The sequence below is a fragment of the Python bivittatus genome, unplaced genomic scaffold (genome assembly GCF_059951505.1).
Source record: "Python bivittatus isolate LINGU-HERP-01145 unplaced genomic scaffold, Pbiv_v1 ctg000330_np1212, whole genome shotgun sequence".
Classification (NCBI taxonomy): domain Eukaryota; kingdom Metazoa; phylum Chordata; class Lepidosauria; order Squamata; family Pythonidae; genus Python; species Python bivittatus.
The window spans coordinates 49,311,948-49,326,387 of NW_028277058.1; the positions used below are offsets into that span (position 1 = coordinate 49,311,948).

At 40.6% G+C, this 14,440-nt stretch overlaps 1 protein-coding gene across 10 annotated transcripts in view; it reads left to right on the forward strand.

Moving 5' to 3' along the window:
* Positions 1-14,440, forward strand: part of WNK1 (WNK lysine deficient protein kinase 1) — a 153,995-nt gene that overhangs the window by 131,853 nt on the left and 7,702 nt on the right. For 5 of the 10 annotated variants that reach the window (XM_088141232.1, XM_088141227.1, XM_088141225.1 and 2 more), the window contains 6 exons: positions 4-77; positions 4,705-5,342; positions 6,965-7,167; positions 11,253-11,447; positions 12,319-12,411; positions 14,362-14,403. In XM_088141232.1, coding sequence (XP_087997358.1) covers positions 4-77; positions 4,705-5,342; positions 6,965-7,167; positions 11,253-11,447; positions 12,319-12,411; positions 14,362-14,403 — 1,245 coding nt within the window. The remainder of the gene's footprint in view (positions 1-3; positions 78-4,704; positions 5,343-6,964; positions 7,168-11,252; positions 11,448-12,318; positions 12,412-14,361; positions 14,404-14,440) is intronic. The other 5 variants (XM_088141229.1, XM_088141233.1, XM_088141234.1 and 2 more) reach the window with 3 other exon arrangements.

Sequence of the window (14,440 nt, forward strand, 5' to 3'; positions counted from 1 at the left end):
CAGATTCCCAAGATGCAGAGAGCTCTGCCCCAACTAGCACCTCAGGAGTTGCAGTTCTTAAGATGGGTCGTTTTCAGGTACCTTAGTATATTGTCTTTTTGTCCAGCCTATCCTTGAAGCTACCAGGAAGTGTTGATTACTCATTTTTTACAGATGGGGGTTATCATAGGTAAATGGATGCTATTAGAGCCCATCACCACTGCCAAGAATGTTATAATTAGGAAAGAGGCCAGGAAGCGGGGGTGGGGGGAGATCCCATCCCATCCCATCCCATCCCAAACCTTATTCTAGCCTTTAAAAACCCAAGGCTTGCTCCCTCCTCCAAGAACAGAAGGCTTTTTACTTTGGATATTGACTGTGGGAGCAAAGATGGCACAATTACAGGTAAATTGAAAAAGTTGAAAAATATAACTTTATGGCTAACAAAAAATAAGCGTTCTGAAGTTATTCACTTAGATACTGTTACAAACATTAATGCATGCTTGTTCAGTTACTTTGTTGCTTATATGAACAGAAGAAAGACTGTATAGCTGAGTGGAAATGTGCCTGCGCTTCAGTAAAATGTAGGGCAGACTGTTCTTCCTAATTCTGGAATTTCCCACCAAATTTTTCCCACAATGCCAGATTATTTTCTTATCATTTCTGTTTGCTATCTTGACTTTACACACACCATTAAAGGTGGAGTCACATAATAATTGTGGCAGAATAGATTTCTTTCTCACAAGAACACTGGTGTGGTTATAGATTTCCTTTCTTTATCATGACTGTTATGCCACAGGTTCTTCTGTGTTGTCTCCTCAGGACTAGCCTAGCTAATGTCGGTGGGATTTTGCTATCCTCAAATCACATTGCTTCCGACTGCTGCCTCGTACTAACCATAATTTCAGCTCCTTTTTTACAGGAATTGCTGTTTCTGCCTCAGAGCCTCTTTTTTCCAAGTCTTCTGCTGATTTGCATTAGGTGGATAGCAATTTTCTAAACTGCTGCTCAGCTAATTTCTAGCTATTTATTTGGCTGTTAGACAAGCCATTTCATAAGCCATTAAGCCCACTAAGAGACCAATACTCACACAATCTTTGATTTTGCAGTTTTCTTCTCTTTGAGCATTTTCAAACTTCATAATGGTTATGTCCATGTGGTAGAATAGGTGGGTAAAGGGGAGGTTAACATGTTGTGTAAGCATAACAACCCAGACAGTAGTGGAATCAGAATTGGGTTAGTTTTAGTCCAAAAGAATTTCTGGGTTGGTTTTTGTTGTGCTGAGTGTATTTGTTTGTTTATTTATTTTATATTTATATTGCTTATTTGGCTTATATGGTTTATTTTATATAAATATGGCAATTTATATGGCTGCCCATCTCATGAGTGTGACTCTGGGCAGTTAACGATACATTAAAACAATAAAGACAATGTTAGCAAAAAATAGAAACTTACAGTGATTACTGAGGATAAACCCAGATAAAACACTTAGCAAAGACCTCCCAGCAGGCCATCTAGCCTCCCGACCTGGAGCATATTCCTGTTTTCAATGCTTTACAAAACACTCACAATCTAATCTTGGGGGTATGGTATTCCAGAGATTAGGTGCTACGACAGAAAAATGCACACTTCCGGGTCCCATGAGATGAAATTTTTTAATTGAAGGGAGTTAGAGCATGCTTCTCCTGTTGGGACAGGTAGAAGCAACCATGTAGAGGCAGTCCCACAAATAACCTGGCCTCATGCCATGGAGGGCTTTATAGGTGACACCATCACCTTGAATTCCACTTGGAAGCACACTGGAAGCCAGTGCAGTTCACGGAGCAGAGGTGTAACATGGACATACTTACAGTAGGTGTGCCTGTAACTGCCTGTACTACTGCAGTCTGGACCAGCTGCAGCTACAAGGATGGCCTTCAAGGGCAGGCCCATGTAGAGCATGTTGCAGTAATCAACCTGGGAGGTGGCTAAGGCATGAGTGACTGTGAGTAGTGCCTCCCAGTCCAGGAAGGGGTGCAGCTGTTGCCCAAAACGGAGTTGTGCAAAAGCCCTCCTGGCCATGGCTGCTACCTGCTCTTTGAATTGTGAATCCAGGAGAACCCCCAAGTTGCACATTGGTTCTGGATGAGACTGCACTGTCCCAAAGATGGAAGAAACCCAGATCCAGGGGGCCACAAAACCCACAGCCACTGTCTTGCCAAGATTGAGCAGAAGCCTTTCCTTCAACATTCAGATCCCCACAATCTGCACACACTGAGACAGTACCTCCACAGCATCATTTAGTCAGACTGGGGTGGAAATGTAAAGCTGGGTATCATCAGCATACTGATAGTATCTCATCCCATGTTGTCAGATAATCTCAGCTGTTTCATGTTGATGTTAAATAGGAATGGGGAGAGTGTCGAACCCAGAAGGATCCCACAGAGAAGGGGGCATCGGCTAGATCTCTCTCTGCCCCCCTCCTGCATCAACACTGACAGGAACTGGGCCTGGAGAAAGAAAAACAACCAAAACAAACTACATCTCCCAATCCCTGGAGCTGATCCAGAAGGATACCATGATCAATAGTATCAAAAGTCACTGAGAGAACAGCAGGATGGATGCACCACCGCCATCCAGTTCCCGCTAGAGGCTATCCACAAGTGTGATCAATGCTGTTTTGGTCCCATGCTCAGGTCTGAAAGTTGACTGAAAAGGATCCAAATAATTTATTTCCTCAGGATTCTTTGAAGCTACCACATGACCACCTAAAAAGGGAAGATTGGAGTTGGGACAAAAGTTATTCAAAATGCTTTGATCCAGTGATGGCTTCTTGAAGAAGGGATAAACCACTTTTACCCCTCTTTCAAAGATGAATTCACCACTGCCAAGATCCAACTGCATGTTTTCTCCCAGGAAGCCTTAGTTAACTAGGATGGACTGGGACCACCACAGAGATGGACAAGCTAACAGTGCCAAGAACCCTGTCCACCATTAGGACCAAACTCATCCCAGATCCAGACCAGACTGAGGCTTAGTCACCTCCTCAGGGTCTGCCTCAAGGCTGGAATTCATTTGGAGTGAATCCAAGCAACTTTATTCTACAGATACCTAGAATATTCATCATAGTGGCCCTGAAGAAAAACATCTGGCCAGACCCTCCCTTCCAGGAAGAGCAGGGTTACTCTAAACAGAACCTCTGGGCAGCTATCTATGTGTGCAGTAGGCACAGAGAAATACTGATGTTTCACTGCCTTTACTGCCATGAGGTAGACCTTAACAGCAGCTCTTAACTCATGCTTGGTAGAATTCACTTCTTGTCATCCTTCAGTGACATTCCACTTGCACTTCATCTCCCTCAGCTCCTCAGCCAGGATCCACAAGAGGAAAGAGACCACATAGACGCGATCCATTCAAAGCCTCAGCTGCAACTAAAGTTTTGGTTGGACCATGCACCAGACCTTCAGGAATGACCCCAAGCTCCCTCTGAAACCCAGTGGGATCCATTAGTTGCCTGAGGCAGACTGATTAAAATCATGGATGAGGGAGGCTTTATTACAGACTGACCTGGCATTCAGTAGCAGCAGCTGAAAGCCTGGGCCTCTGAAGGTCCACTGGTCAGGCAATGGGTTAGAGTGTAGGGAACCAGAATGCAACACCAATATCAAACACTGGGAGCACATTCCCCTGGTATAATTATCTTGTGTGAACAAAGAAGGGTTTATCAAAAGGATAGGAATGAAATTTTAAAGAAGCCCCATAAAATTCCATCTCTTTCTCTTCTTTTTATTTCCCCATGATCATATACAAAGAAGGAAAAGAAAAAGAGGCAAAGTGAATAAACTCCCAGTTGTTTATGGTTGCACCAATCTTGATTTGAATCACTGCAGTGTTGTTTTGCTTTCTGAAAAAAACTTTCTAATAAAAAGTAGTAGGTTCCCAGCCATCCTTATAGCTGCTGAAAAGTAATAAACATAGTTTCTGTGGTCATTAACTACTAGCACTCAGAGGTAAATGTTCCCCTCCGGGATAGTGGTTTACTACATGAGTGCATAACTCTGCAACCAGCACATTCTCTTTCAGTTGATTTATTCTTGAAACAAATATTGTAGATTTCTACCTCTCATAGAACTTAAGAGGAAAAGTCTTTAAAATAATATAAACATCAGTTTTTTAAACGTAAAACCCAAAAGTAACATTTCCAAATGAAAACACTGAGGTGGGATGATTATTTCTATATCTGTTATGGATGAACTAGAATATTAACAACAGTGCTATTGTATAAACTGGTGGTGGGGAAATTGTGGCCTTCAATTATCTCTCAAAATTGGCTGAGATTCATAGTTCAGAAACAGAGGAACAGTGTCTTTTTTTATACCGATAACACAACTCTGATCAGGTACTGATTTTTTAATTTTGTGATTGGTATTGAGTAGTGATCATTTTATCAATGGATCATTTTATCAACGATTGGCTTGTTAATTAAGTATGTATAAAGAGAGAAACTTATTTAAAATTGTCATGGCTTTTTCCATTAAGCTTTTGGCACATCTCTTATGCCCTCTTAGCACCCATTTTTTCTGCAACTGAAACAAGCAAATACTGCTTCATTTCTCTTCCTTTCTCTCTTGCTTTCACAGTGTAAAAATTTAGGTTGTAATTTCTTCAGGACAGGGACATAAAGCATTATACGCCTTATGTGTTTCTATAACTAAACTGAATTAATAATCTCTCTGTTACAACTAGGTGTCAGTGGCAATGGATGATCAGAAAGACAGTGAAAGTAAACCCAAGCACTTTGATACAACAACCTCGGAATCCTCATCTTTGTCCAGCAGCAGTCCAGAGAGTACTCTGGTGAAGCAAATGTCCAGTGGGACAGCTGATAATATTCCTGTTACTTCAGTAGATGCAGCGGATGGTGTTCTTTCACTCCCCTCCACCATTCATTTGCAGCCAACCAAGGTTGGGCGTTTCCAGGTGACAACAACAACAGACCAAGTTGGTCGCTTTTCTGTGTCTAGAACTCAAGATGAGGTAACCTGCATAGAGAGAGAGGTTCCTGCAGTGGTCCCTTTGTCTGTGGATTCTGAGCAAGTTTCTTCTCCACTTACAACTCCTAAATCAGAATTTGCAGAGAGAAGGTCGTCTCTGCATCTGAATGGGCCGTCATCTGAACTGGAAGCTGCTTTCCTGAGTGGTGCAGCTAAGGAGTTAGATGATGGTTCAGGGAGTCCAGATTCTCTCCATCCACCTGGGTCAAAGATCAGTCTTCCAGTCCAGAGCCTTAGCAACTCATTCAACTCTTCCTACATGAGCAGTGACAATGAGTCAGACATAGAAGATGAAGATCTGAAGTGTGAGCTGCGTCGATTGCGGGAGAAGTAAGTTTTCAAGTGGGTTTATGTCAGCTAGTGAGAAGACATATCCCTTCTCTGAGTCAGTTTTCTCTATCAGATGCAAGAGTAAATAACCTTTTGGGACTGAAGGCATATTTGGGATTTTTAGTGTTTGTGGTGGGCACACTCACAAAATGCCTATAATGGGAGACTTACCCAATCATAAAATTTTCATGATTACCATGCCAATTCCAAACTATTAACTAGAAGTCAAGCTAGTCTTCAGGATGCTCATTAGCCATCCACGAGATTTTTGTTGGGCTCACAAGCATTTCTGCAGATAAATATGATGCAACAGGCTGATGCTTTGACTTGCAACATCCTATCACCCTCTTTAATATTTTTTTATTAAAAGAGGTTTTTTAAAAAAGGCAAGGGGCAAAGAGCCTAGTGTCTATATAGTTTATAGCTGAAGCTCTCAGGGTGAAATGTATTTATTTATTTGAATTATCTCTTGGCTTTTGACCCATGGCAAGCACTTAAAGCAGTTAACAAAACTTCATACCAGAATCAGAAGTTAGAGTTAAAATGCAAATTAAAGATAACAATACAAAAATGCTAAATAGATATTATGTATGTGCCTATGCAAGTTTTATAATCAGAACAAAATTGAATAAAATAACAGTTGAAATTAAACATAGGAAGAAATTTACAGCAGCAGAGATTTTAGGTTTTCCCCATCTGGCATTTTCTGGAAGGGCCATGTGATGAGGAATTCTGGGAGCTGGGGTTCCACATCTGTACATGGTGTTCAATGAAGGGAGGGTGGACTGAAACATTAAAGCCACAATACAGCAAGAGTTCCCAAAAATCCATGGAAATAAACTCTTCGAAACTGAGTGTACAAAAAATATACACAGCCAGTTTGATAATAGGGAAGGGAAAAAAAATTGGGGTGTCAATAAAGAAGACATCATGAATGCTCATTTTATTATCCCCTTATTACAGTTGGGCAGAAGAAGTTTAAGGTTATTCCAGTCAGTTAAGTTCAGAGGCAAGATTTAAATTAGTGATTCCTACACAATAGCACAACAGGTGAATACTTCGATGGTTGTAGGACAACCAGAAATAAGATATTCTTTTTCCTTTTCCACTCCTAAAAATTCTTCCCAAATGATACTGCATCTTAAGACTATTTTTCCATGCTGATCAGAAATGGGTGTGGTTATACTCACTGTAACATTGTGTTGTGGGTTCCACTTGTATACCAAATAGAACAAATAGTTGCGAATTTAAATGTACTTGCTGCATTCAACTTTGATGTAATGATATGACATTTTAAAAGGTAAAGGTGCCCCTAAATTGAGTTACACTCCTGGTTGTCTTGCATTGCCTTCTTTAAAGATATCTTCAACTTCTCAATCTAGCCTACACCTCTCAGATTTTCTTCAAGGTCTCCCAACCAAGAACTAACCAGATTTGATTCTGCTAGGGCTTTGGGGGAGGGGGGAAACAGCCAAGGTTGACTAGATGTTACTTCCTGCTCTAATAGGAGCAGCTTTATTCTTCATGCACCTATAGGTAGGAGCAGTACAAAAACATTGGTCTACGAAATATTATATAAAGGACTGAAAAATAAATAAGTATGCCATCTTTCCATTTGGCAGGCACCTTAAAGAGATTCAGGAACTTCAGAGTCGTCAAAAGATGGAAATTGAACTCCTTTACACAAAGTTGGGCAAGGTACCTCCAGCAGTAATCATCCCTCCTGCTGCCCCTCTGTCAGGCAGGAGAAGAAGACCTACTAAAGGAAAAAGCAGCAGGTCCAGTCGCAGCAGTTCCCAGGGTAATAAGAGCCCTCAGATTTTGGGTAAGCTATGTAAAGATTGTAGGAGAAATTGTCATGTTGGATGCAGTTGGTTCAGTACTGAGTCAAAGTAGTTTCCATTTTTGTTTTGGTGGACTGTTTTGTGTCTGTTTAACTTGTTACAGTTTAAATTTTGTTTTGGCCAAAACTACTTATTGTCTTACAGGTGACCACTGATTTTGATTTTATTATATTTCAGGTTGCTCAGCCTTCTCAACCTAGATGTCTTGAACTTCCAGAATTCTCAGCAATGGCCATGCTAAAGTAGCTCAGCTATATCTAATTCCTCCCCTATTTATTTCTGTAGTGTCAGCTGCAGCTAAGTTGAAAGCAAATGATCAGCCCTTTATCCACTGAATTTAACATAAGTTTAGTTAATCTTTACCAGTTTATTGGTTCATACATCATATAAAGTCATTATTGCACTCTAGAATGTTAAGAGAACAGGTTGTTTTTTTCTTCTTTGTGACATTCTTTCAGGTAATGCTATCATATACCCATCTCCCCTGAATCTTTTTTAGGGCCAAAATAAAAATACTTGGTTCCTTCAATCTCACTTTCTAAGTCTTAGTTTCTAATCTGCTGATCACCTCTGTTGCCCTTCTCTGAACTTGTTCCAGTTGTTCTGAATCCTTCTTAAGATGTAATGCACAGAACTGGATGCAGTGGGTTGAGGTGGAGTACAATCAATGAAGAATAGAATGGAATTATGATTGGGGAATTATACTTCATTGACGCAGCTTGAAATTGAATATGCCTTTTTGTATCCACATCATATAGCTTATTTGTAGTCAGTTTGCAGTCAACTAATATTCCAAATTATTTTTCACAGGTACAATGTTACAAGTACTTTATTTCTGTTTTCTAGGGTATTATTTATCCATCTAGTTTTGTATCATGTGCAAATACTTGACAATCAGATATCAGGGCTCTGGAGTACCTTGGACGCTGGTTGATGCTATTAAATTCCAGGTCTGACTGTAATAAATATATCTTTACCCATAATTTGATCTTGGATGAGAGCCAAGCCTGGGGTATATTGCCAAGATCTGAATAGATGTGGAAGGAAGTGTTTCTTCTCAAAGATATTTCCATTCAAGTTTCAGGTATTAGCTACAACTCAAAGGTAGGGGAGATAGAGCGATGATTGTCATCCAAGAGACTCTGAAGATGCCCAGAGTAATTTTTCCATTTACCATGTTATCCATTTACCATGGATAACTGGATGTGAAGTGCTGTTTGGGAGGTTGGGATTAAGGGACAAATTAGGATGCTCTCTTAACCAGTTTCATTCTTACCTGAGCTGCTCAATCTTGTTACAGAACTGGTGTTGGAGTTCCTAGATTTTTGGTTCTGGGGGTCTTCAACATAGTGAAGGGAAGAAGCAGCCCATGAGTTCAGAACTACCATGACAACTGTGGGCTTATCTCAGGTGATCAGGGACCTGATCTACATAAGTGGACCCATATTAGGTCTGGTTTTCATCTCAGAGCTGCTAGGGCAGGGGACATTTCCATCAGTATCTTGTCAGATCACTCTCTGCTTTTGTTAATGGGTATCATGGACCTCTGCAAAGAAGAAGGGACCTGTTCAGTTGAACTGCCCCAAAAGCCTGATGGATCTGTTTGGTTTCCAAAGGTGCTTGGAGAGTTTCCTAAAGTAAGCAGTTCTGTTGAATGCCTGGTTGAACTCTGGAATAAGAAGTTACTAGTAGTGCTTGACAGGATTGCCCCTGAGCAACCTGTCTCTAATCACTGATCTGTGGGAGCTTTGATAAATGAAGCAACAGAAAAGACAACCAGAGCAATGCTGGCATAAGATACTGAATAGAACTGAATATGGATAAGAGCTCAAGTTCAGCCCTTCAACATGGCAGTAAAAGCGGCAAAGCAAACTTACTTCTCTGCTGTAGATCATCTGCTGGGCTGCCATGATGAATTTGATAAGCATCTGGATGATTAAAATCACATTTGCCCATGTTCACTTAGACACCATCTGGGCAAATCCAGCTGAGATGACAGACTTCATATTATGGAGTTCTGGGATTGGTTTGAGCCTGTGGATCCTGAGGAAGTAGACAAGATTCTTTCTGTTGTTGGTTCTCTCACCTCTAGATTTTTTGCTTGGGGAAATGGCCATGGAGGTGACAGGAAGCTCAGTATGCTTCCAGTAAGAAGCAATAGTGCACCCCCTCCTCAAGAAATCTCTCAACCCAGCTGTTTCAGACAGCTATTAAGTTAGAGACGACTGGTCTCTAACTTCTTTTTTTTTAGGGAAGGTTGTTGAGAAGATGGCTGGACTACAGTTAGAGAGAACCCTTGATAAAACAGATAATCACAACCCTTTTTAGTCAGGGTTCTCAGGCCTGTGTGTGGGATTGAAACTGCATTGATTGCTCTTGCTGATGACCTTTGGTGGGATTGGAACAAAGAGAGTATGATTATCCTGGTCTTGATGGACCTCTCAGAAACCTTCAGTACCATCAACCATGGTATCTTTCTGGACCAGCTGTGAAGGTTAGAAGTTAGAGGGACTATTCTTCAGCAGTTCTCATTCTTCCTAAGTGGCTGATTCCAGTTGGTGGTGATGGATGGGGAGAGGTTAAGCCCTTAGTCACTGAGTGTTGCAGGTCTTCGTTCTCTCCCCTTACTATTTAACATATTTGTGAAGTTTCTGAGAGGTCGTTCACTGGCACAAAGTGAGGTATCATCAATATGCTGACGAAACCTCATTATATATCTCAAACTCAGGTTGGGCAAAAGATGCAGTGGAGGTTCTGGAAGCCACTAGGTTCCAGATGGGACATGATGGGTCAGTCAGCAATTAGACGGCCTTACAAATCAAATCAAATCAAATCATAAATAAATACATGGCTTGCATTGAATCCTACCAAGACAAAGTGGATGTGGATCTGTAGGCAAACTGAGTCCAGACATGATTTATTTTTAATTCTGGACAAGATAATGCTCCCCAGGATGAAGCTGTCCTATATCTTGGGGTCCTCTTGGACGTATGGCTCCTGTGCATAGGATGGCCTTTGCTCAATTACATCTTGTGCTCCAGTTGCAATCTTTCCTGGATCTGGAGGTCATGAATCTGTCCATCAGCACAACAGAAACTGATTAGAACAGGGGCCAAGTTTGATGTAGGAGAAGCTGGCAAAAGAAAGATTGACTTTGAAAAAGGGCAGGTTCGGACAGGATGGTTGCAGTTAAAAAAAAATCAAGAACAACATCCCCAATCCCCTTTTCCCTTTTCCTGTACTCCTCCCTCCCTCCCTTCCGCTCCAGCTCTTCAGTAAGCTTTATATGGCTACATACTTGTTTGCTCCTGTCCTTTGTCTTTTGTTTGTTTGTTTGTTTTATGATTGCTGCAGCTTGCACTTGCTGCGAATATATGCTATTCTTCTTCTTCCAGGAAGAAAGGCAAATATGCTGTATAACCACTGCAGGTCACAACTGCAGATTCCTGTTCATTCATCTTCACTATTGATTCTTAGGGCACTAATAGTAAAAAGGATTTTGTTTCCTCTTATTTCTTTTTCAGGGTTTCATGTTAGTTAAGTAAAAACTCCTGATTTAGAGGAAAGATTTGTTATGGAATTCTCTCTTCTATTAACTCTATTTGCCAAGATTTCACTACCTGAACCAGATTGCTTTATGTTTCTTTTAAAGCCTCCCCTTGCTCAGCAGGAAATACTTGTCCAGTCACTCAAGTGGGCATTCAGCAGGTCTCAGGACATACCACCTCCAGGATTCCCAAATCCTGATCTGTGCAGTAGAAAAAGGTCATATCATGTAATGTGAAGACAGCAACTCTGTTTTGTTAACCTACATTAGGGCTAATCATATGTGAACACCTGAATGTTCATGTGCAACCATAGCCCTCTGAACAGAGATTGATAGTTTCTCACTGAATTTTACTCTTTTTAGTTTCAGACTGGATTAATAGCTAATGCATACTCCTATCTGTCATTAGAGATCTTGCTTCAGAAACTGAAATATGAACATGACTAAGTAGGATTGGAAAACAAAGTACTCACTATGTTACCAACACCCTAATTTTTGCTCTCCTCTGTCCCTGCACAGGAAACCTGTCTGCTCAGAGTGCCCCTTCAGTTTTGCCCCAGCAGCAGACCCTGCATCCACCTGGCAATGTCCCTGAAACAGGACAGAACCATCTGTTACAGCCTCTGAAGCCGTCTCCTTCTAGTGAAAATCTCTACTCTGCTTTTACCAGTGATGGTGCCATTTCTGTTCCAAGCCTTTCTGCACCAGGCCAAGGTAAATATTGTAGATGAGTATCAATAAAATCAAGTTCACTTGGGCTGTAGTGGGAGGTTAAACAGCCTTATCCTCATCAGAGGATGGCAGGATTCCTAGAACCTGACGCACCCTGCAAATAAAATCAAGAGAGATGACAGTGGAGGCTCCTTGTGTACCTTCTTCAATAAGGAGATAGTGGAGGAGTAAAGCTTAAGGCAGATGCTGCAAGAAAGGTTTAACTTAAATAAGATAGGTCAACTTGTCCATCCTACTATGCTCGTTTGAAATATAAGCTCTCTGGAAGATTTGTACAGTGCACTCTGATCATTGATTCCCCCCTTAAAAATTATAAATCCTTTTTTAAAAAAAATAAATGTTGGCATAAGTACAGTTTCAGTGTATGAATTGAAGATCAGGCATGTGAGATAAGGATAAATGAAACAATACAATATTAAAATGTTAGTTAGGGCTTCTTCCAAACCATTATACTAGAGAGAAAGTCATTCACTTTTTAAAAACCATTGGAGCATACTAACTTATATATCTTTCAAATTGTACAGTATTATGTCCTATTGTGCCATTGCTGTAATATATATATGTATATATATATTACTTGTAGCATGCAATCCTGTTCCTGCTAGATTAAAATAGTTGTGTTCTGGTATCAGAAGCAACACGATATTGGAGATGTGATTATTGGGGGGGGGGCAGAGAAAAGTCCTGGTTTCTTGTGTCTTGTGTAAACCTCTGAATTGGTTGAGGTTCTTTCTCCTGTGTCTTGCTAATGCATTTCACCAGTCCAACCTAGAGTTCTCTAACATCTTGTAGTTGTGTTCTATCTCCTGTCCTTGTTCTTCGCCCCTTTTTTCTGTTTTTTGTTTTATCACAGGCTGTGTGAAGTTTAACTGTGCATCTGAGCGGGTGACATTCAAGCCTGGTGGCAGGAGGACCCGATTTCTGAGTACGCCCTGCTTGGCTCTTTGTGTGTAACACCTTTACTCCTTCCTCGTCTTTTTGTTTTCGGCTACTCGGATCTGTTATCACATGCTGTCCATTTACATCTGCCTTCTTGTATCTTCTGACCTTAGGGCTTGACTGAGAAGTATAGCTTGCAGAAAGCAGTGTTCTGAAATTGTTACCCTGCTGCTCAGCTAACAGGCTCTGGTGGTAGTAGTGGTTTTATATGGTGCTTCAGGTTACAAGGACACATCCTTGTGAAGCCTTGCCTAGATATGTAGACTTCTCTGTAGGGTATAGAGAAGTAATGACCAGGGACCAGATATGCCAGACAGGGAGGTGCTTGCTCCTTTCCTAGTGGTTTTCATGACAGCTACGCTGCACATGAGAAACTAATTCACCCAACCCTGAGATGAGGCTGCTACTCATCTGTCTGGGCTGATTTTGTCAACACAGGTAAACAAGCACAAGCAAGTATGAATATAGCACTGACTGAACACAACAGCAGTTCAGCAAAATTAGGGGATATATCTGCTCCAGGAGAAGTGCTACAATACTTTTTCCATTGACGCACTTCAGATCAAGAAGACAATCTTCCCTGAAAGCTATGTGGCCAACTATCACAGTTCAGTTAGAAACTGGGGAAGACACCTGTGTGTCCTGCTACCATGATATACAAAAATCTAGGAAGGTTAGAGCTGATCTACAAGCTGCATAAAGATATGACTAGTTTAATTTACAGGTATTATGGTCCTGTCTTCTCATTATATGAGTGACTTGTGGAAGTATATTCATGCATGAAATTAGGCAAAAGTATTTCTTCCCTATTCCTGTTGATTTTAAAGGAAGATGTCCTCAATCAGTAATTGAATTTCACACAATAACAGCAGAGCTTGCCTTCGTTTCGGAGCCTGGACGTAGTCAGCCAGGTGCTGTTAAATGGTGATTTAAGACTGAAAAATAGTTATTGGAAAATACTAAATTGCAGTAAAATAAAAATCCCTCAGAAAACAGTAATTACCTTTGAGGATAATTAATAGGAAGAATGTGGCTAATTTACATGTATAGTTGCTGTATGAGTTTTTGTGGGGTTTTTTTTTTTTTTGGTGCAGAAATACTCTGTGAACTATGAGCCATAATTGGGGGGAACAAAGGGGTTTGGGGCCTAAAAATAATGGAAATTTGTAATGGCCTCAACTTGGCATCAGTTTATTTCTGCTGTCCCTCTAAAACCTGGCAATGCTTGTGGAAGCATGGCTTGGCTTGTTCAATTTTTAACAGGTTTTCTGTTTTCCTGAGACCTGTCTTTTTATCAATAGATTGTGGAATAGGGGAAAAGGTCCTTGTTAGCAGTTATGAGGCTGGCCTCAATAACACTTGTCTTTGTACACTTGGCAAAAAAGTAGAAAAGGTTCAACAGGTTCCCTCTTACTTTGGATGGCACTGACCTTCTAGAAAAGATGGTATTGTTTTGGGGACTATATTGGCCAACTCTTATATCAATTATAATATCAAAACAGCAAAATAGCCTTTGGAGATTTTTGTTGTTATTCCTTTTGCAGTCAGGAACAAAATTAAAGAGGAGAGGAAAGGTTACAATACTGAATTCGGTTCAGGTTTAATTTATCTTTCAATTCAATTTGACTGTCATGTTTTTCTAAACAAGAAGAGAATCTGAATTATTGAAAGATTAATTGAAATTAACCTATGTTATAAAAAACTCACCACCATAATGTACTTGAGAAATTCTAAACAAAAATGCAATTAAATTGACATATTGCTGCTCTTCTTCCACCTGGAAGTTGTCACAGTGTGTCTTGCTGGAAGGCCTCTCAAGAATTAAAAGCAGTGTCACCAAGGGACAATAACCTGTTGTGTTTTCCTACTTTATCACCAGGTGCCTTATGCTGTTTGCTAATACTAAGTGTTTCTCACTGTTTCTCTTTTAACCAATTGCTTTCTCTTTGTGCTTTAGGGAAGATGGTGAAAAAAGTCTGCCCTTGCAACCAGCTCTGTAGTAATTATTTCATTTTTGGTTACCTCTGAATTCTGAT